The following is a 22,266-nucleotide window of genomic DNA, read 5'->3' on the forward strand; positions in this document are numbered from 1 at the left end:
GATGTGACAGGTGATGGATTTAGAGCTACAAATTATGGTTTGGAACTGCCGATGGAATTAGATCTAAAAATCATTGGGATGGGACTGGTTTTAGAATTAGATCTACCAATCATGTGGAAGTGACTGTGTGTGTGTGTGTGTGTGTGTGTGTGTGTGTGTGTGTGTGTGTGTGTGTGTGTGTGTGTGTGTGTGTGTGTGTGTGTGCGAGTATGCATGTGTATGTGTATGTGTGCATACATGCGTGCGTGCGACCGTGCGTCCATGTGTTCCCTGGACCACACTTTGAGAACCAGATAAATAGCCGATCTACAAGCTCACAAAGTTACACAGTGCAACTTATTGTGAGCTTGTAAATCATGTGAGACCACTGACTCAGCACTGTAATTAAAGTTAATAAGGAGCACCTTTGCTTCTGAGCTGTAGAACTGTTTGTTCAAGATATGGGCCATATCCATTGGTTTGAATAGGGAGCGCAAGTGTACGAACTGATCGCTCTCCCGGAAACACGAAAAGTTGAAAACACATAGTATTTGCTCGGGGAGTGGCTCGGTGAGTGGCTCTACGAACTTTGCGATTCTGATGTTAAAATGATCAATAATGTGCGCATGAGAGCAAGCTAGAAATGTTTGGGGGAAAATAAAAAAATTCAGAAAACCAGAAAAAAAATGACTTGAGGTGAATGGGGCGTCTGAGGCGCGACCCGGCACTCAGAGGGCCATAGATGAAATTCTGTAAGTCTCTGTTTTATTTTAGTTGCACTTTAAGAAACACGACGAGCGTGGCTACAAACGTGCCAAAAAACATGCATACATTTTAAATATTCTGGCCGTGAGGACGATTTGTTCAGAGAACTTCATTACTTTAAGAAAAAATCTCCTCCACTCTAGCCACACTCTAGGAATGGTTTTCCCGCCAAAAATACCCCCCAAATACCCCAAACCACTCTACCTTTGGACTGCGATTGTGGAAGAACGGTATGACGTTTTCGAATACCGTTTGAACCATGAAGAAGTCCAAAGGTGTGTGAGCGTTTTTCAAGTTTGAATCGCGTTCCTACGTAAATGTATGCCAGAGTAATGAGGCTATAAAGTTTTGTGAAAAAGTGAAAATTTGAAAGTCAGATCCCATTCATTCTCTATGCGATGAAAGATTTATGAATAAAGTTAAATATTTCAAACAGTATAAACTTTTAAATAATTTCGAAAACAACAATGAAACTTCAAACCTCGCTGAACATTTCAAAGTTGGAACGAAGTTTTTATGTGAAAGTATGAAAGAGTTATAAGAGCACAAAGAATTTGCACCAGAAAAGTGGGCACTTTTTTGCATAGACTCCCTTTATAAGGAGGAAAAATTAAAGTTTAAAAGTTAAATATTTCCAAAAATATGAAATATTTTGAAAAGAAAAATATAAGCACACATCACTGTAGAAAGCTGAACATGTTGAAGTTGGAACGAAGTTTGTAGCACAAAGTGTGAGGGAGTTGAAAGCGGACGAAGAAAGGGTACGGAACCTTGGAAGTTAGAAATAAACTAGAAAAGCAGTTCCTGCAGAAACTGCGTGGGCTCGCTCGAAACTGTTATGAAGTAATAGTAGAAAATGCATTTAAGCGCAGGGGTGTAAAAAAAAAATTTTTTTTAAAAAAAACATTTTTGAAAAAAAAAACATTTTTTGAAAAAAAGTTTTTTGAAAAAAAAAATTGAAAAAAGAATTTTTTGAAAAAAAAATTTGAAAAAAAATGTTTTTGAAAAAAAAAATTGAAAAAAAAAAATTTTTGAAAAAAAAAATTTTTGAAAAAAAAAAATGAAAAAAAAAAAAAAAAAAAATGAAAAAAAAAAAAAAAATAAAAAAATTGAAAAAATTTTGAAAAAAAATTTTTTGAAAAAAAAATTTTTTGAAAAAAAAAAATTTGAAAAAAAAAAATTTGAAAAAAAAATTTTTTTGAAAGAAAAAATGTTTTGAAGAAAAAAAATTTTGAAAAAAAAAAAAATTTGAAAAAAAAGTTTTTTGAAAATTGAAAATTGGTATGGAACTGCCGATGGAATTAGATCTACAAATCATGGGGATGGGACTGGTTCTAGAATTAGATCTACAAATCATGAGGATGTGACTGCTTTTAGAATTAGATCTACAAATCATGTGGATGAGACAGGTGATGGATTTAGAGCTACAAATTATGGTATGGAACTGCCGATTGAATTAGATCTACAAATCATGGGGATGGGACTGGTTTTAGAATTAGATCTACAAATCATGTGGATGTGACTGGTTTTAGAATTAGATCTACAAATCATGTGGATGAGCTACAAATTATGGTATGGAACTGCCGATGGAATTATATCTACAAATTAGATCTACAAATCATGGGGATGGGACTGGTTTTAGAATTAGATCTACAAATCATGTGGATGTGACAGGTGATGGATTTAGAGCTAAAAATTATGGTATGGAACTGCCGATGGAATTAGATCTACAAATCATGGGTATGGGATTGGTTTTAGAATTAGATCTACAAATCATGTGGATGTGACTGGTTTTAGAATTAGATCTATAAATCATGTGGATGAGATAGGTGATGGATTTAGAGCTACAAATTATGGTATGGAACTGCCGATTGAAATAGATCTACAAATCATGGGGATGGGATTGGTTTTAGAATTAGATCTACAAATCATGTGGATGTGACTGGTTTTAGAATCAGATCTACAAATCATGTGGATGTGACAGGTGATGGATTTAGAGCTACAAATTATGGTATGGAACTGCCGATGGAATTAGATTTAAAAATCATGGGGATGGGACTGGTTTTAGAATTAGATCTACAAATCATGTGGATGTGACAGGTGATGGATTTAGAGCTACAAATTATGGTTTGGAACTGCCGATGGAATTAGATCTATAAATCATTGGGATGGGACTGGTTTTAGAATTAGATCTACCAATCATGTGGAAGTGACTGTGTGTGTGTGTGTGTGTGTGTGTGTGTGTGTGTGTGTGTGTGTGTGTGTGTGTGTGTGAGTATGCATGTGTATGTGTGCATACATGCGTGCGTGCGACCGTGCGTCCATGTGTTCCCTGGACCACACTTTGAGAACCAGATAAATAGCCGATCTACAAGCTCACAAAGTTACACAGTGCAACTTATTGTGAGCTTGTAAATCATGTGAGACCACTGACTCAGCACTGTAATTAAAGTTAATAAGGAGCACCTTTGCTTCTGAGCTGTAGAACTGTTTGTTCAAGATATGGGCCATATCCATTGGTTTGAATAGGGAGCGCAAGTGTACTCTCCCGGAAACACGAAAAGTTGAAAACACATAGTCTTTGCTCGGGGAGTGGCTCGGTGAGTGGCTCTACGAACATTGCGATTCTGATGTTAAAAGGATCAATAATGTGCGCATGAGAGCAAGCTAGAAATGTTTGGGGGAAAATAAAAAAATTCTGAAAACGAGAAAAAATGAATTGAGGTTAATGGGGCGTCTGAGGCGCGACACGGCACGGCAAGGGCCATAGATGAAATTCTGTAAGTCTCTGTTTTATTTCAGTTGCACTTTACGAAACACGACGAGCGTGGCTACAAACGTACCAAAAAACATGCATACATTTTAAATATTCTGGCCGTGAGGACGATTCGTTCAGAGAACTTCATTACTTTAAGAAAAAATCTCCTCCACTCTAGGCACACTCTAGGAATGGTTTTCCCGCCAAAAATACCCCCCAAATACCCCAAACCACTCTACCTTTGGACTGCGATTGTGGAAGAACGGTATGATGTTTTCGAATACCGTTTGAACCATGAAGAAGTCCAAAGGCGTGTGAGCGTTTTTCAAGTTTGAATCGCGTTCCTACGTAAAAGTATGCCAGAGTAATGAGGCTATAAAGTTTTGTGAAGAAGTGAAAATTTGAAAGTCAGATCCCATTCATTCTCTATGCGATGAAAGATTTATGAATAAAGTTAAATATTTCAAACAGTATAAACTTTTAAATAATTTCGAAAACAACAATGAAACTTCAAACCTCGCTGAACATTTCAAAGTTGGAACGAAGTTTTTATGTGAAAGTATGAAAGAGTTATAAGAGCACAAAGAATTTGCACCAGAAAAGTGGGCACTTTTTTGCATAGACTCCCATTATAAGGAGGAAAAATTAAAGTTTAAAAGTTAAATATTTCCAAAAATATGAAATATTTTGAAAAGAAAAATATAAGCACACATCACTGTTGAAAGCTGAACATGTTGAAGTTGGAACGAAGTTTCTAGCACAAAGTGTGAGGGAGTTGAAAGATGCCGAAGAAAGTGGTCGGACCCTTGGAAGTTTTAAAGAAATAAATATAAACTGGGGTATAACAAGCTGGACTCGCCTTCAGCGAGCCCACAATAAATATAAACTGGGGTATAACAAGCTAACTGGGGTATAACAAGCTGGACTCGCCTTCAGCGAGCCCACAACTAGAAAATGTGCAATTTGTGAAATTGCGAGTGTGGTTGCCCGCCCCGCCCCGGCACGAAACGGTTCACTCCTGAGATTGCTTGTGTTTCGTTTTGGGAGGGTCATTCCCCCTGAAAAAAACACGTTTTGGCACGAAACGGTTACGTTTTGCAGGTTTGTGGCGCCCCCTATGGGTCGAAGTGGAAATGCTTTTGGGGATTTGTTGAATATCCCACCCGCGACTTGTGGTTAAAATGTGATGTTGACTGGACGTTTCGTTCGTGATTTATGGGTATTGCTTGCAAAACGGGCCCCTCCCGCTAACTTTGGAAGCCCGTTACGGACGAACGGTATGGACTATCGAAATATCGCTTGAGTATGTTTATCGCATGGGTCCAGAGATCATGTGTACCGATTTTTGTGACATTTGGAGAAAATATGTAGGAAAAGGAGCAAAAAGTGTGTTTTGAAGAAAATTCTAAATGGCGGAAAATCTATCCTGACGCAAATGGGCGTGGCCTATATGGGGAGATGCGTCATGACCCAAGGAATCCAGGGAAAAAATAATTTTAATTTTTCGACCAACGGTTCAAGAGTTACAGTCCAAAACGTAAAGTGGGCTGTTATAGCGCCACCATGAGGCCAACTGACAAAATTATTTTTTCTTTAATTCTTGATATCATTATAAATCTCCTCTCCAAGTTTTGAAACTGTAGCCCCTATGGTTTGCGAGAAAAAAAATATTGAATGTGAGTTTTTTCGATTCCCATTATAAGTCAATGGGGAAAATTAATTCACTAATAAATTAATATCAATTAAACTATACAACCTTTCTCTTAGCAAAATATAAGCACACGATTCCCGATGAAGCCGGTCGATTTGACATATGGCGCGAGTGTGTGGCGCAAAAACTGTGGGGGAAGAAAGCGGACAAACTTTTGGTTACCCTAGTTACACAAGAATAAAGTTTCCCTAGAACTATAGTGTGTTGCCCTGTTGGGGCAACACACGAAACGGGCTCCTCCCGACGGTCGCTTATCTCCCGATTAGGGAGTCTTACTGGTACTAGTATTGTACTCTTATATTCTGTGAGTGAGACATTGCTGTTGTTTCCTTGTCCACAGGGTGAAGAGGAGAACTGACATCATTGGGGCCTTCAAGATGGACCCTCTCTACCTCACACATGAAAACCAAGAGTCAGGTAGTGTTATTATTTTAAACATTACCTTTAAGCGGTCACCCCGTCACTAGTAAGTTGCCTGAACAATACATCAAATAGTCCAGATAGACGAGGGGTGCCTCATAATTTGGTGTTGCTCATGGCAGAGCGATAAAATATGAAACAACTATGGCTTTTATGGCTTTAGTGCTCGTATATGTAAGAAACGGCTGCAACTCTCCAGCATCTGAGGAAATAGGTACAGTATAGCCTAATACAACTACTGTAAGTAGGGTACACACATGAAGTTGAGCGTGGGGATCTGGGGAGAGAGGGTGAGAGAGAGAGAGAGAGCAGAGTTTCCGGCAGCACTTTATTGAACGGGCGCGGCGCCCGGCCTGAATTTTCCCCCGCACGGCCAGGGTCTGGGGAAAATAATAATAATAATAAAGAAATCCTCATCGCTAACCGCACGTGCAGGCGCGCCGCACGACACAGCTCTTAAAAGTGTTCAGGAATGTGCCTTGTGTCTCGAAGTCGCAGCGCTGCCCACCAGCGCACATTACACCAGATATATTTGTGTTACATAGTTGTTCTTTTTAATTTTTTTGTGCTGCGCTGTCTGCCTGCACAGTGTGTGCTTACGCGCAGTGCATACCGTTTTTTCAAAGAGACTTCACGTCGTCATTACGCACACACACACACACGCACGCACGCACACACACACGTACACACTACACACACACCAACATGCTAACGGCCGGACTACACCAAGAAATGCGCGCATACGCACATACTGTCCGTGAAGACGCTCGCGTATGCGTAAACGCTCCAGGCTACACCAAGGAGGGAGTATATGTGAGGAAGACCAGATAGTCTGTGTACAAAACGCATACGCGTGCTTAAAAAAATAGAACCGATCCTATTTTTAGGGAATGCGTATCCGTGGTTCGCGCTATCCGTACGCCTGGTGTAGCCGGCTGAATAGATATACATTGGATCTATCCAAAACGCGCATACGCGCACGCGCCCCGCATACGCACGCATACGCACTGACGCGCGCGAAACGGCTTGGTGTAGTCCGGCCGTAACAGTGCCACTAATGTGTGCGTCCGGACACGATGCATGACATGCTGCGTTCATCCGTTCAACCATCACGCTATTTCTTCTTCTACTCTAGTCGCTCATCGCTTCACTTTGGTGGTGCAGGTGGGGTCCGCGTTAATAAAATATCAAATATCATAACACGAAAACATTTATATTTGAGCTATTTTCAAGTAACCTAGGTATAAATAGGGATAAAGTGAATTAATTTATGTTTTATAGTATAGGCTAATTATTTTCAAAGTAACTAGTAACTAAAGTTTTCAAAAAATTGCAGTGAAGTAAAAGTAAAATATTTAGATTGAGATGTAGTGGAGTAGGAGTAAAAGTACTGAATACAGGAAATACTCAAAATCTCCTTTGTACAGTATAAGTACAGTAGTACATCAGTAAAGTAAGTAAATCTACTTAATTACTTTTAACTTTACACCACAGTTTTTTTTCTGTGCTGTAGGCAACTATATATGGCACAAGTGCTGGTTGATTAACCTGATTAACCTGAAGAAAAAAAAGTTACACTGTCCTGTAAAAAAAAACATTTATTTATTCAATGTTGAATAAATGTGAATGATGATAGCATGTAGTTGTGTTTTCCTTCATCATGGGCATGTTCATGTGTTTGTTAAAGCAACTTCTCCTCCCATGTTGAGGGCAAAAATAAGAATGAATAGAAATTAAGGTAATTCAATTAATCTAATTAATTAATTAATTCAGATTTTCCTGCGCGCGCCAAAGCGCGCTCCAGAGTCCACCCATAGCCAAGTCCCCACTGGCCAAGCTTTTTTCCTGCAGGAAACCCTGGAGAGGGAGGGAGTTATGTCATATGTGTGTGTGTGTGTGTGTGTGTGTGTGTGTGTGTGTGTGTGTGGGGGGGGGGGGTACAAAGAGAGAGCGAGACATAAGAGATAATTAATCTTTGGATCTTCGCATCACATCAGCTTAGTCAACCTTACAATCCAGCCACCTGAAGTTAAGCTTCTGAGCTAAATAAGTATTAAAACTACAATCCGTTGGTCTCCCTCTCCCAATGGAGCGAGGTAATTGCACCTACCGGTATGTCTAAACTACAATAAAGATTGCGGTGCATCTTGTATTAATATTGTGACAGCAATTAATAATCTGATACTAGTACTGATATCAAGCATCGTTTGTGTGTGTGTGTGTGTGTGTGTGTGTGTGTGTGTGTGTGTGTGTGTGTGTGTGTGTGTGTGTGTGTGTGTGTGTACAGTACAGTACATGTATGTTTCTTTCAGTGCATGTGTTCGCTTAGATCGCAGATGTGCTGAGAGTCACACCATAATTAGTCTGACAGACAGACAAAAGCACTCGTATTCTCTTGGCATGTTACATTGGCCCTCGTTCAGACAATCTGAGCAGTCCAGCCTAATTAGAGGTTAAAAGGAACTAATAGCATAGCAAAAATAAAGAAACAGGCTATAACCACAGAGATGCACTGAAGCATGCATGACAGTGATCTCTAAGTGGGTGGGAATTATACAGGTGACCTGCCACATACAGACTGAGTGGAAGCAATAGAATAGGTTGAATATACTGTTGAGGTATGTTTAAACTAAGTTTTATGTTGGTTGTGTATGCCTCATCCGAAGTCCTACAATTACAATAAAGATGGCAGCACATCTGGCGTCTTCTGGTGTGGTGTTTGCTTCAAATAATATTATTGACATTGTCAATCAGTATACTGTAGTATAGCTTTAACTAAATGAATGCACCGTGTACTGTTCTAATTAATATGGTGGATGGGGATGGTTTGATATGATGGAGGATTGTATATTCTCTACAATACACCATAATATGCATACATGACTGTACGGTTAATCAAATCTACACACATCTACACACTATTGCCAGATGGTATGTGAGACTGTGAAGTGTCAAATTCATTAATTAAATTAAACATGCATTGAAGGTCACATTATGTATTTGAGCAGGCAAGTAATATATAAAGCAAGCATAATACTAGCTGTAATGCAAAGTCTAGAATAAAACACACATCAATCATAAAGGTTAAGCAAACAACATTTCAGGTTTCAACTGCTAATGTCAAGGCAATTCACATGACGCCTACAAGACATTTAAAACTATTGAAATGGAAAATGCCTGAAAGAATCAAATGTTTGTTTGTGATAAAAAGAAACTGTTTGTGTCTGATACCACATAAAGAAGCATAACAATTTTCTGGAATGGGCAGATTTAATTGTTGACTGATCTATGATGGATATGAATATGTATTTAACCTTTGGGTGTGTGACTAACTCCTTATCACTCTCTTCACAGTTCTGGTCACAGATTATAGGGTAAGAGGAATGATCATTTATTTAGTTTATATGGTTTCTCAAATACATTAAAGTGACAGAATATGTTGGGACTGATTTTACCTCTCCTCTCCTCTCACACAGCATTGGCAGATTCCATTGAGTAGAAGGTTTCGTTCATTAAAACTGTGGTTTGTCTTCCGCATGTATGGACTCACAGGCTTGCAGGATCACATCCGCAAGGTGGGCTAACAATTCAGTTATTTACTACTTATCTCCACCAATACATAATGTCATACGTTCTCCAAAGGTGTCTGTAATTCCATTGCTGTGTTATAAGTGATTGCAACAGACGGTGTGACCTCCAGTCTAGTCCTATCTAGTCATATGATTTAAGATGAAAGTGTGGTTACTTGGGAGAAAACGTGTGTGCCTCCGTTTTACTGCCCTTCTCTCTCTTCCAATCTTCCTCCAGTCAAAAGATGTTCTGTATTGCCTCTCTATAGCAAATGCCACTCTTTCTTCTGAACCCTGCCCTTTGCTTTACCCCCAAACCCCACACACATCATCTGTCAATCATATGTGACTAGTTTGTACTGTCCACTTTTCATAAGAAGCTTTATTATGTGTCTCTCATTTTTCTTCCCTTCAATCCCTTCCCTCTTTCTTACCGGGTCTCACATCTGCACATGATGCTCCTTCCACCCCCTTCATGTCAATCAAAGGAGCCTGTTCTGTCTCTGTTTTAAATTAAACTAGAAGCTGGGCCGCCCTTTGGGCGGCCCAGCGTCTAGTCGGCGACCTGGCCAACTCGGAACAATGTAAATAGGGAATGAATGCCCCGCCCTTTAATGCAAACCCCATTATACCTGTTTTCATAGGACCCGTTTTGACCATCTGTCTGCCTGTGTCCATTTATGCCCATATATGGAGTTATCTGTATCTGTCTGTCTGTATGTCGCTGTCCATTTTATGTCCATATATGGAGATCACTGCAGTTATAGTTCTGGGTCCATTTTATGCCCATATATGGAGATATCTGTCTATCTGCGTCCATTTTATGCCCATATATGGAGTATCTGTCTGTGCCTCCAACTGTGTTGCAGACACAGTGCCGGTTCTCCCTTTAATGCAAACCTCATTATACCTGTTGTCATAGGACCCGTTTTGAACATCTGTTTGCCTGTGTCCATTTATGCCCATATATGGAGATATCTGTATCTGTCTGTCTGCGTCCATTTTATGCCCATATATGGGGGCATTCATTTTATGCCCATATATGGAGAACGCGCGTGCCTGTGGGACTTTTATGCCCATATATGGAGAACGCGCGTGCCCGTGCGACGAACGGTTCTCGAGATACGCGGATTACATACACACTCACAGAGATTTTTTGTTGACTCATGTGGCGTACGTGATGTCAGAGCCTTTTATGAAGTGATGTCACAATGAGTCAGAGCTTTCGCCGATTTCCTCCGGAACAGCCTGATGTCAACAATCAACCCCGCATAAGGAGATTCCGAACGTTTCGCGCCGGTTCGGGAAAACCGCGCGTCGGGTCGGGTCGAGACCCGGCACTGCACTCCGTGTGCAAACCCCATTATACCTGTTTTCATAGGACCCGTTTTGACCATCTGTCTGCTTGTGTCCATTTATGCCCATATATGGAGATATCTGTATCTGTCTGTCTGTCTGTCGGCGTCCATTTTATGTCCATATATGGAGATCACTGCAGTTATAGTTCTGGGTCCATTTTATGCCCATATATGGAGATATCTGTCTATCTGCGTCCATTTTATGCCCATATATGGAGTATCTGTCTGTGCCTCCAACTGTGTTGCAGACACAGTGCCGGTTCCCCCTTTAATGCAAACCTCATTATACCTGTGGTCATAGGACCCGTTTTGAACATCTGTTTGCCTGTGTCCATTTATGCCCATATATGGAGATATCTGTATCTGTCTGTCTGCGTCCATTTTATGCCCATATATGGAGATCTTTGACCATCTGTTTGCCTCTGTCCATTTATGTCCATATATGGAGATATCTGTATCTGTCTGTCTGCAATCCATTTTATGCCCATATATGGGGGCATTCATTTTATGCCCATATATCATATGCCCATATATGGAGATCTCTGTATGAGTCAGCCCTTGTGCCGATACGTCCATTTATGCCCATATATCTGTGTAGCCCATATGGAGATCTGCCCATATGCCCATATATGGAGATACATAACCATGGCATTTTGTGTTGACTCATGTTGCGTACGCGATGTCAGAGCCTTTTATGAAATGATGTCACAATGAGTCAGCGCTTGCGCCGATTTCCTCCGGAACAGCCTGATGTCAACAATCAGCTCCGCATAAGGAGATTCCGAACGTTTTGCGCCGTTTCGGAAAAAACGCGCGTCGGGTCGATTTCCTCCGGAACAGCCTCCGAACGTTTTGCGCCGTGAGTCAGCAGAAGTGATGTCAGATTGCCCATATGCCCTGCCCATATGCCCATATATGTAGCCCATATGGAGATCTGCCCATATGCCCATATATGGAGATCTCTGTATGAGTCAGCCCTTGTGCCGATACGTCCATTTATGCCCATATATCTGTGTCCCCTTTATGCCCATATGAGTCAGCAGTGCCCATATGCCCATATATGTAGCCCATATGGAGATCTGCCCATATGCCCATATATGGAGATACATAACCATGGCATTTTGTGTTGACTCATGTTGCGTACGCGATGTCAGAGCCTTTTATGAAATGATGTCACAATGAGTCAGCGCTTGCGCCGATTTCCTCCGGAACAGCCTGATGTCAACAATCTGCCCATATGAGTCAGCAGTGCCCATATGCCCATATATGTAGCCCATATGGAGATCTGCCCATATGCCCATATATGGAGATACATAACCATGGCATTTTGTGTTGACTCATGTTGCGTACGCGATGTCAGAGCCTTTTATGAAATGATGTCACAATGAGTCAGCGCTTGCGCCGATTTCCTCCGGAACAGCCTGATGTCAACAATCAACAATCAGCTCCGCATAAGGAGATTCCGAACGTTTCGCGCCGTTTCGGAAAAAACGCGCGTCGGGTCGGGTCGAGGCCGGGCACTGCACTCCGCGCCGCGGCGGAGAACGATATGGAGATCTCTGTATGAGTCAGCCCTTGTGCCGATACGTCCATTTATGCCCATATATCTGTGTCCCCTTTATGCCCATATGAGTCAGCAGTGCCCATATGCCCATATATGTAGCCCATATGGAGATCTGCCCATATGCCCATATATGGAGATACATAACCATGGCATTTTGTGTTGACTCATGTTGCGTACGCGATGTCAGAGCCTTTTATGAAATGATGTCACAATGAGTCAGCGCTTGTGCCGATTTCCTCCGGAACAGCCTGATGTCAACAATCTGCCCATATGAGTCAGCAGTGCCCATATGCCCATATATGTAGCCCATATGGAGATCTGCCCATATGCCCATATATGGAGATACATAACCATGGCATTTTGTGTTGACTCATGTTGCGTACGCGATGTCAGAGCCTTTTATGAAATGATGTCACAATGAGTCAGCGCTTGCGCCGATTTCCTCCGGAACAGCCTGATGTCAACAATCAACAATCAGCTCCGCATAAGGAGATTCCGAACGTTTTGCGCCGTTTCGGAAAAAACGCGCGTCGGGTCGGGTCGAGGCCGGGCACTGCACTCCGCGCCGCGGCGGAGAACGCGCGTGCCGAATCTGAAGCCGGTGGGACGAACGGTTCTCGAGATACGCGGATTACATACACGCAGACAGACACGCAGAGACTTCTCGCATTTATAGATAGATTAAGCGTCAGTTCGTAGCAACGTACAGTGCAAAAACCCTCCAGCCATAACCCGTGTCTACATCCATCTATCAAAATGGATTGAAAGATCACAAAAATACACATGACATGCTTGTTTGGATGTTTATATACTATGATGCTGGTGATTGCTAACATGATTTGACATCTCTTGCATTCAGACTGCTTAAGGAAACACTATTTTTTATGTGAGAACTCTCTTTCCATTTTCTAAATGTGGGACGATAATGTTATTAACACTGAAAGAATTTGCGGCCCACCCATCTGGACACTTAATGGCGGTCGTGTCAAGTGGACATTTGGGTGGCTGTGTGCAATTTCAACATTTTACATGGTAAAATATCATAAATGTATTTATTTGTACACATTTGTTATATTAATGTTATGTTATATTATCCGTAAAATCTCAGTGTTTTACTAATTATTCACTAGCAATATCGTCGTGGCCTACCAGTGGGCCTCAGCCCACAGGTTGAGAACCATTGTTCTAACTCATTAAAAACATGAAAGTAGTGCTGACCGGTCCAACTGTCTGGACAGCAGCCTCCCACAGACAAGGAAGTTGTAAAATGAGGCATTTAATGACCAAGACGCATATTTGACACATTCTAATTGCTGAATGATTAAATGATCAGGCAGCATACAGTGTAGTAGGACAAATGACACAATAAAAGAATGAATGTATACGTTCAGTATAATAAGCTCACAAAACCTGTGTGGTGATGAATAATTGGCTGGGAATGAGGAAGAAAAGCAGTGGTCTGGTCTCCCAGTTGTTGGCCAATGTTTGGCTTCATTAGGAAACAATAGGCATTGGATGTGTGTAATAATGTGTAACTATATTCAAGCAACTCTATAAGTGTTGACTCTTTCACATTCTCTCTCTCTCTCTCTCTCTCTCTCTCTCTCTCTCTCTCTCTCTCTCTCTCTCTCTCTCTTTCTCTCTCTCTCTCTAACCTTGAATTACAACATGCCTCCTTAATAGCTGTACAGTAATTACAAGCAGTGATGTGTATGGTTATAATGTCAGCATGCATCCTATGTGTCACTGAGATCTGGGGTAATAATTGGATGAATTCTACCGTAGGGAACTTTGATCTCATGATGTCATTTAAACGAAATTCAATAGGACCACAAAGACATTTTCTGTAAACAATATTCTCTTTTTTGAATGATCATTTCATGGTTATTAGACAGACATTCTATACTTTTCTGAATTAAAGTCACATCATATCATAGCGCAATGTTGCCATCTAGTGAATATAAACGGAAAATACAGCTTTCACCTCTGTTTTTCAAATTTTTTGGCCATTTTATTGTGTACTCAGGCTTTTGTGATCACCCCAGATGTATTAGGCCCCCTCACGTATTAGGAGGGCAGTATGAGTCAACAGAACAAAGGACAAGTGTTTTCATTGAATCTATCATGGTTAAAATTGAGTTTGAAATTGTTTGTATAGGAAGGGGGCATGTCTGATAAATAAAGACAGGCAACTTAAAAACTGTATGGGGTGTTCACAAAAGCCTGAGTAGACTATAATACCGACAAGTATAAATCATGCCTAATTTATGGTGGTCTTTCATGCAACAAAGTATAAATCAGCCTTGAGGCTTAATTTGTTCTGTTCTGCTTACAGCAAGTAGGCCTGGCCAAGGAGTTTGAGAGCTTAGTGAGAGCAGACAAGAGGTTTGAGATTTGTGCGGAGGTCGTCATGGGACTTGTCTGTTTCAGGCTGAAGGTAAGACCACCTAACACACGTTTAGAGGCCTTTTCACTTTCATAAATAAGACAGTTTTCTTTTTTTTACTTTTTTACCCAAGTGAGTGTAGTTGCATGGTGGCATTTTATTCTGCCCTAAGACTCATTTGCAGTGAGTGCAGTATTGCAGAACTTGTAGCTGTGTTTAGCTTCATTAGGATGGAATTGACATTGAATGCCAATACCTTGGTGGATGTTTCTAAATGAGTGTGAAGTTCAATTTCCCAAATCATTTCATCATCCATTACTACAGTATGTGTTAACAATATCCTTTCACAGGGTTGTTAGGGTTACTTTTAAAAAGGAATCCCCTACAGTTACAAGTTACTTGCAAAGAAAATGTAGTCAGTAACGTAATCTGATTATCACAATTTAAAAAGTAACTACTAGTTACTTTCAGTTACTTTTGGATTACTTTTTAGCAAAACTCTCTTTAATTAAATAAAACAAGTTTTACCATTGATAACTAGACAATGATATTGAGCCTATGAAATTAGGAAAAGGACAACAGAAATGTACTTAAACAAAGTGGCAGTACTTTAAGATGATTTGACTTGATTATTTTATTGTTTGGCGTTATAACTTATTTGTAAAATTGATGAGGGCAAGGGGAGAATGTAATCCAGCATGTAACCCCCATCATTCAGATCCGTTACTGTAATCCAGATTACACATTTTAAAATCTAACCAGAGACTTTACAAGTTACCTGTTTTTTGTAATCTGATTACGTAATCCCGTTACATGTAATCCGTTACTTAACAACCCTGTCCTTTCAACATCCTTTTAACATATTCTACTTCCTGCCTCATCCTGCCATCACTCCTCTAAGGGCTCCAATGAGATGACAGAGGCTTTGTTGAAGAAGATCAATCATGCCAAGCGGATCCACCTGGTGCCATGCCAGCTATCCGGCCGCTTTGTCCTGCGCTTCGCCGTCTGTGCCCGCACCACGGAGTCACGCCATGTCCAAGAGGCATGGCAGCATATTGGCAAGCTGGCCTCTGACCTTCTATAGGAGCGCCTTCACTGTCACAACGTTGATGTCCACGTGTGAAACAAGGGGGATAACTCACTGACCAATGGCCGGAGGAAAGAAGTATCGGTAACACTTTACTATAAGGTACAAAGTAATACACTTAGTTAATGCTTAACTAACACGTTTTTCCTGATTAATTAATGCATCAGTTAATCGTGAATTCATCATGATTCATCATCAAGTAATGTTCGAATAGCTATTACTTAACTAACTTAATCTATCATTAGTTAAGACTATGTTAGTTAATAGTTAGTTACCATCAACCTTATTACAGATGGTTTGTAGATCTGTTTTTTCTGGTCAATTCTATGCCCAGGACGAGTGCTTCATAGGCGGGTAGGATTAGTGCGTTGACCCGGTGATACTGGTTTCGTCTAAAACTTCCAGGGGTCACCCATATTGGACTGAATCACCAACTGACCCATCTGGGGGTTCCTCGGGGACCCCCAGATGGGCCATTTGGTTTATTTTTCAGACATTAACTAACAGTTAACTAACATTACTTACTAGATCGGGTCTCCCATATTAGACTGGAACACCACCTGACCCATGAGGGACCCCCAGATGGGTCATTTCAGTCATTTTTCATTCATTAACTAACAGTTAACTAACATTATGGTAAGATTATGGTTACTTAATGCTTTGTTACGAGTTGCTTAATAGATCTTTGTACTCCAAAGTAAAGTCACGTCAAGATTATGGTTAGATTATGGTTACTTAATGCTTTGTTACTAGTTAATTAATAGATCGTCGTCAATAACATCATGAAATACTGTTTAATTAATAATTGAATCACAACAAAAACATTTTTACTAGTTTGCATGTTTTTATTCACAAGCACAATCAATAAAACATATAAAACATATAAAAGTAATAAAACACGATAGGCCACATGATGCCCATATATGGAGGCCACATCGGTCACATACTACATTAACAAAATCTATATATGACCAAGACATGGCCCATGTCTGTGTGGCTGGTTCTACAGACAGGGATCTCCATATGGGCATAAAAGGGGATGATGTCAGATGTCAGACATCATTGGACTTTCACATAACGAATAACTAAGTTAGCATGTTTGGGCTCTCACAGCATTTCCATATTCAGTACATGGATCTTCATATATGGGTACCAGGGGTCTCCATATATGAGTAACTGGTCCGATATACATCACTTGCCAGATGGCAAAGAATTGGCTTGCCCTCGCCCCTAAAGTGCACAACTTAAATCAGCAACACAAAAACAACTGGGACATTATCAATAAAAGGAATAAAATGAAATTAAATCTACCTTTGGCTGGTGGTGCACACTGCCATTAATTTCCCAGTAAAACCTAAATCAATTACTTCTTTGAAGAAATCTCGGGAATAAAAGGGTATAATGTCAGAGGTCAGACATCATAGGACTTTGACATAACAAATAACTAAATAAGCATCTGTGGCCTATTTTCTGCCATTTCTTTTTCCAGAACAGAGGGAGTACAGAAAGTGGAGCATAGTTCAGTTTAAGGAAGACTACCATTTTTTCTGAAAGTGTTTAGAAATTCCTTGTGTCATTCAGGGGTTACCCTCTGAAGCTGCCCGATTCACAAAGGTCAATGGTCTGTAACACTCTACTATAAAATAAAACATAAAATAAGTTTCTGCACTTTTCTTCTCCAGACCAGAGGTTTCAATATTCTCCCTTCAGCAACACAAAACAACTGGGACATTATCAATAAAAGCAATGAAATGAAAAAAATGCCAATGTGCACCACACATTTGACATAAGTTCCCAGTAAAACCAAAAACAATTACTTCTTCTGAGTAACGTCAAGATGCAAATAACTGTTCTAGTTCAACAGTATAGAAAAAGGAGCAAAGACTTGAAGACTACCAAGTGCTTCTTAAGTCCTTTCTGCCCACTTAACAGACAACTTTTTTTACAAGGGTTCTTATTTTATATAGTAATTAAAGAATATAAAAGATGTGTTAAACTGTTTTTATTTACTTCATCATTTTACATATTTTTATTATTTTTATTTCAGTAGCTAGGGGCATGTATTTATCATTTTAGAGATTTTAGAGATTTTGATTTCAGTGGCTAGGGGCATGTATTTACCATTTTAGATATTTTAATTATTTTGATTTCAGTGGCTAGGGGCATGTATTTACCATTTCAGAGATTTTAATTATTTTGATTTTAGTGGCTAGGGGCATGTATTTTTCATTTTAAAGATTTTACTTATTTTGATTTCAGTAGCTAGGGGCATCTATTTATCATTTTAGAGAATTTAATTCTATTTAAGTGGCTAGGGGCATGTATTTTTCATTTTAGAGATTTTAATTATTTTGATTTCAGTGGCTAAGGGCATGTATTTACCATTTTAGAGATTTTAACTCTTTTGATTTAAGTGGCTAGGGGCATGTATTCATCATTTTAGAGATTTTAATTATTTTGATTTCAGTGGCTAGGGGCATACACGTGGCAAAATAGGTCTTTTTACACAGAAAAAGACCATTCCCAAGATGCACCATAGTCTTCCATGGGCAGGTTGCTGTAAATTGCAATTAAGAAATTGCAGGCTTCTTGTGTCTAAAAAGACTTTAGCCACTTGTACACATGCGTACACATGCCCCCACGCTTTAGATAAATGTGCTAAAACGATAGAAAGAACTAAGTGAAAACATTTTAACACATACATTTTCTTTTCTCTAATCACAATCTAAAATATGAATCCTTGTTTTTTTTTTTGTTTTTTTTAAGTTGTCCTTTAAGTACAGCAATAGCTGCCTGATTCATTCACTTCAATTAGGGTCAAAGGTCTGTTACACTTTCCAGCCCAGAGGTTTCTTCACCCTCCCCTCAGCGACACATAAGAACTGGGACATTATCAATAAAAGGAACAAAATAAAATAAAATCTAACTTTGGCTTATGTCAAATGCGTGGTGCACATTTTCCCAGTAAAACCAAAAACAATTACTTCTTAGAGGTAATGTCAAGAAGCACATTACTATCTTTTAGTTGAGCAATTGTGCTGGCTTCTGGCTCGCGAACACAGTAAGTTGAGCAGATTTGAGCAAACACTCGCAGACTACTCCCCTTTATGAAGGCGCTTCTTAATTCCTTGTATTTTTCAGGGTTTACCCTCTCCAGCTCAGCAATAGGCGCCTGATTCACAATTGTAAGCCGGTCGATATTCACTTTCCGGTAAGCCTGTGACTTGCTTCTTCCTTTCTTGACCAGCTGCAACACTTTCTTGTACCTCTCAATGGATGCTTCTGGGGTCTTCACTGTGAAAGGAAAAGACACATAAATAAAATGTACTTGTCATCTAGCCATCATGCCTCTGAATTCTTTTCCGATCCTTGTGTATTTGGACAGCACGTTCAAATAAACTAAGGGAAACATTACTTCAGTCAATTATATCTCACCTTTAACCCTGCAAGGCCCAGCGTTGCTTTTTGGCAACATTTTTTAAATCATTTTCTAAAAAATATTATAATTCGTTTTCCTGTTCTTTTTTCATAAATACCCCCCACAGAGGCTGACATTCACACCTCCCAGAGAAGTTAAAATTCCAGCGTCTGGACGAACATCTCACTTTTTAACTGAAGCTATTCCTCACTAAAACAGAAGTAAAATGCCAGTAATATTTTTTTTCGTGATCATTAGAATGTGTAGAACATGTACATGTGTCATTATTGTGAAAAATATCCCCAAAATGCAAATTAGAGCATGATTTATGATTTATGGCTACAAAACCTTACAAAAACATTATTAATTTTTTAACATTACATTTTCATGTGATTAGGACTCCTACAACACCATCTGTTTTTTTATTTTTTTATTTATTTTTTGGCCAGTAGAAATTTATTTGGGTCATGCAGGGTTAATGACCAATTTATGTTGTGTTTTAGATCATTTTTATCATTGATTAGTCACCTTTATGAGGTACAATCGATAAACCCCCACAGAATCTATCCAAAAAACATTTTTTGTCTAAGGCAGGGGTCTTCAACAGGGGGTACGTGACCCTAGGGGGTCCACAGGGATACAGCAGGTGGTCCCCGAAATGACATGATTATTTTGCAATCGTCAGATTGTTAGGCTGGATTTAGACTGCAGTCAAATCTAGCCTAAATCAGAAATATTTCTCAAAACTGATCTTTTGGCCTGACTGTTCATGAATAACTGTCACTTCGCCAAACATCCAACTCGCCAAATCAACTTGCTAGGACAACTTGCTAGTTACCCTGTTCACACTGCATCACCAAGTGACACAGATCTGATCTGTGTGTTCAGACTGATTTTAACATTTCATTATACCCTCAAAATGCAATTCTCGAACTCAGCAGCGCTCGGGTCGCGATTTAAGTGAAGTTTTGGACAGTTTCATATGTGACTTGGCTTGTTAGATCAGGTTACTGCTGTCAGAATGAACCTGATGTCCTGAAATCAGATTTGAATCAGATCTGAAACCCCCTCAGAATGTGGTTTGTAAAAATCTGATTTCATGTGGCCGGCTTGTGACCTGTCTGCATTTAGACTAATTTAAGCTAATCGTATTCCAATCTTGCTTTGACACAGATCTGATTCAGGCTGTATTTGGCTGGCAGTGTAAATCAGGCCTTTGTGATAGATAGATTGAAAGTCTTTATATCGGTTCTCAGTTAATAAGGTATTGTATAGGCATGTTTCAAATAAAATGAATGAAAATATGAATCTATTATTTTAATAGCATAGTATTGAATGCACAATAATATGTTAACACACATGAAACTATTTCATACAGACATATACAATATAATTATGTTTTATCACCACCCTACGAGAAAAGGACCCATGCTCCATCTCCCCATCAATTTGGGGGTCCCTGGCCTGAAAACGCTGAACACCCATTATTTGAGCCCAACCCTACCCTCCCCTGCCCCTTCTTTGTATATACTGTTTGTTTTAGACTTACTGTCTTTTTTTTGTTTTTCTTTACATATCTACTGCATAGTACTGTGTTCTATTTGTCTGTCATTCAATGTTATATGAGATACTTCAATGGTTTCCAGTGGAAATAAGCTTAGTCTTTTCATGGATCTCCTTTTAGTAGACCTTGTACCAGTGAACTGTACCGTCATGAAACTGTACCTTTTCCTATGCAAACTTCTAATAAAGTCTTCAATCAATCAATCAATCAATCAATGAGGCTTTCATCGCAATCAGACAATACCTCTGTTTGACTCCACCTGTTTCATGGACTTGGACCTCAGGTGTTTTTTCTTTCTGTCCCTCTTCTTCTTCTTCTTCTTCTTATCTTCATCAGAAGAAGAAGAAGAGGTAAGAGAGATGGAAGAGGCTGAGCTGGACAAATTGTCGGACTCTGCAGGAGTTCTTTCACTTGTCCCAGGTGCACTGGCAGAGGTTGAAGGGACTTGTCTCACATCCAGGTCCTGGACTGCAATCACAAAGAATTTGATTCAAATAAGTATGCATCGTTGCAGTCCGCTGTAAGCATGAACAACCTAATGTATACTGATAAAATTTGAATATCGTGGAAAACTTGTTTTTATTCCACAGTATTATTCAGAAACCTAAAATGTCCTATATCTAGACCAGGGGTGTCAATTCTTTTTTCAAAGGGGGTTACATTCGAAAAAGGTAAAGCGCCCAAGGGCTGACTAAGTCTAGACATAATGTACTATCGTAGGACCATAACAAAGTCAAATACATATGCGTCGCATTGAAAGAGTTTTAATTGACCATCATCATCAACATTTAATATGATCTTCTGACAGGTGTCTGCTCTGAACAAAACAAAAAAAGGCTGCCTTATTTCACAGGTAAAGAAATGCAATAATAAAATGCCTTTCTTTGACACCTTCATTATGAGACAACCAGGAACAATACTGCAGACTCAAGTCGCGCTCAGAAGGTTGGAGACGGATTGTTTGCTCGGACCGATTAAAAATTGGAGGGAACATTACACAGGACCACTCAAAAGAACGATTAATAATGCAAAATGTTGCCCTGAATTACCAGTCACGAGCCTTTCTTGCAAAAAGATCTTGTCTTTCTTGAGTTCCTCCACCTGGGACCTCAAGGCCAAGATCTGCATTTCTTGTTCTCGAACTGTTGTTTTTGCCCTCTTCAGGGCATGGAGCACGTTGGGAGCAGCTGGAATAAGGAAAAAAATTATAATAATAACAAAAAATATATATATATATATATGAGAGCATTATTGCAAAAAACCTCCAGCAGATGGCAATGTGCATCCATATTTACAACATGCTTTTTAAGTCAGGTAAATACATCAGTGGTTCTCAACCTTTCCATGCTCAACCCCCCCCCCCCCCCCCCCCCCCCCCCCCCCCCGGCTATCATTCCAAACGTAGGAGACGGTGGAGGAAGGATCGCTTCTTTTCCATTCACCCATGTCGGCTACTCGCCAGCGTCCGAGTTACTGAGGTTAGGGTTAGCTTTAGGCATAGTTTTTCTGAGGTTAAGGTTAGGGTTAGAGTTAGGCATAGCTTTACTGAGGTTAGGGTTTGCGTTAGGTTTAGGCACAGAGGTTCACATTCACACCTGCGCATTCCAAGAGACTACAGCCGAGTGCTCCAGACCTCCACTCAAGCCAATCACAAGCTGCGCCTTCGAATTTATGTGACACCGTC

The 22,266-nt window shown here is 39.9% G+C and overlaps 1 protein-coding gene across 1 annotated transcript in view; it reads left to right on the top strand.

The window, feature by feature from the left end:
• The window catches only part of LOC308305058 (aromatic-L-amino-acid decarboxylase-like), a gene marked incomplete at its 5' end in the record, with an annotated part of 53,701 nt that extends 38,065 nt beyond the window's left edge, over positions 1–15,636 (top strand). Inside the window, 5 exons of the mRNA XM_080749706.1 lie at positions 5,554–5,630; positions 8,988–9,007; positions 9,110–9,208; positions 14,460–14,561; positions 15,412–15,636. Of these exons, the coding sequence (XP_080605832.1) occupies positions 5,554–5,630; positions 8,988–9,007; positions 9,110–9,208; positions 14,460–14,561; positions 15,412–15,597 (484 nt within the window). The 3' untranslated portion in view covers positions 15,598–15,636. The remainder of the gene's footprint in view (positions 1–5,553; positions 5,631–8,987; positions 9,008–9,109; positions 9,209–14,459; positions 14,562–15,411) is intronic.
• Between the last annotated feature and the right edge of the window lie 6,630 nt (positions 15,637–22,266).

This window comes from Nannobrachium achirus, assembly GCF_963921795.1.
Source record: "Nannobrachium achirus genome assembly, chromosome: 2".
Lineage (NCBI taxonomy): Eukaryota > Metazoa > Chordata > Actinopteri > Myctophiformes > Myctophidae > Nannobrachium > Nannobrachium achirus.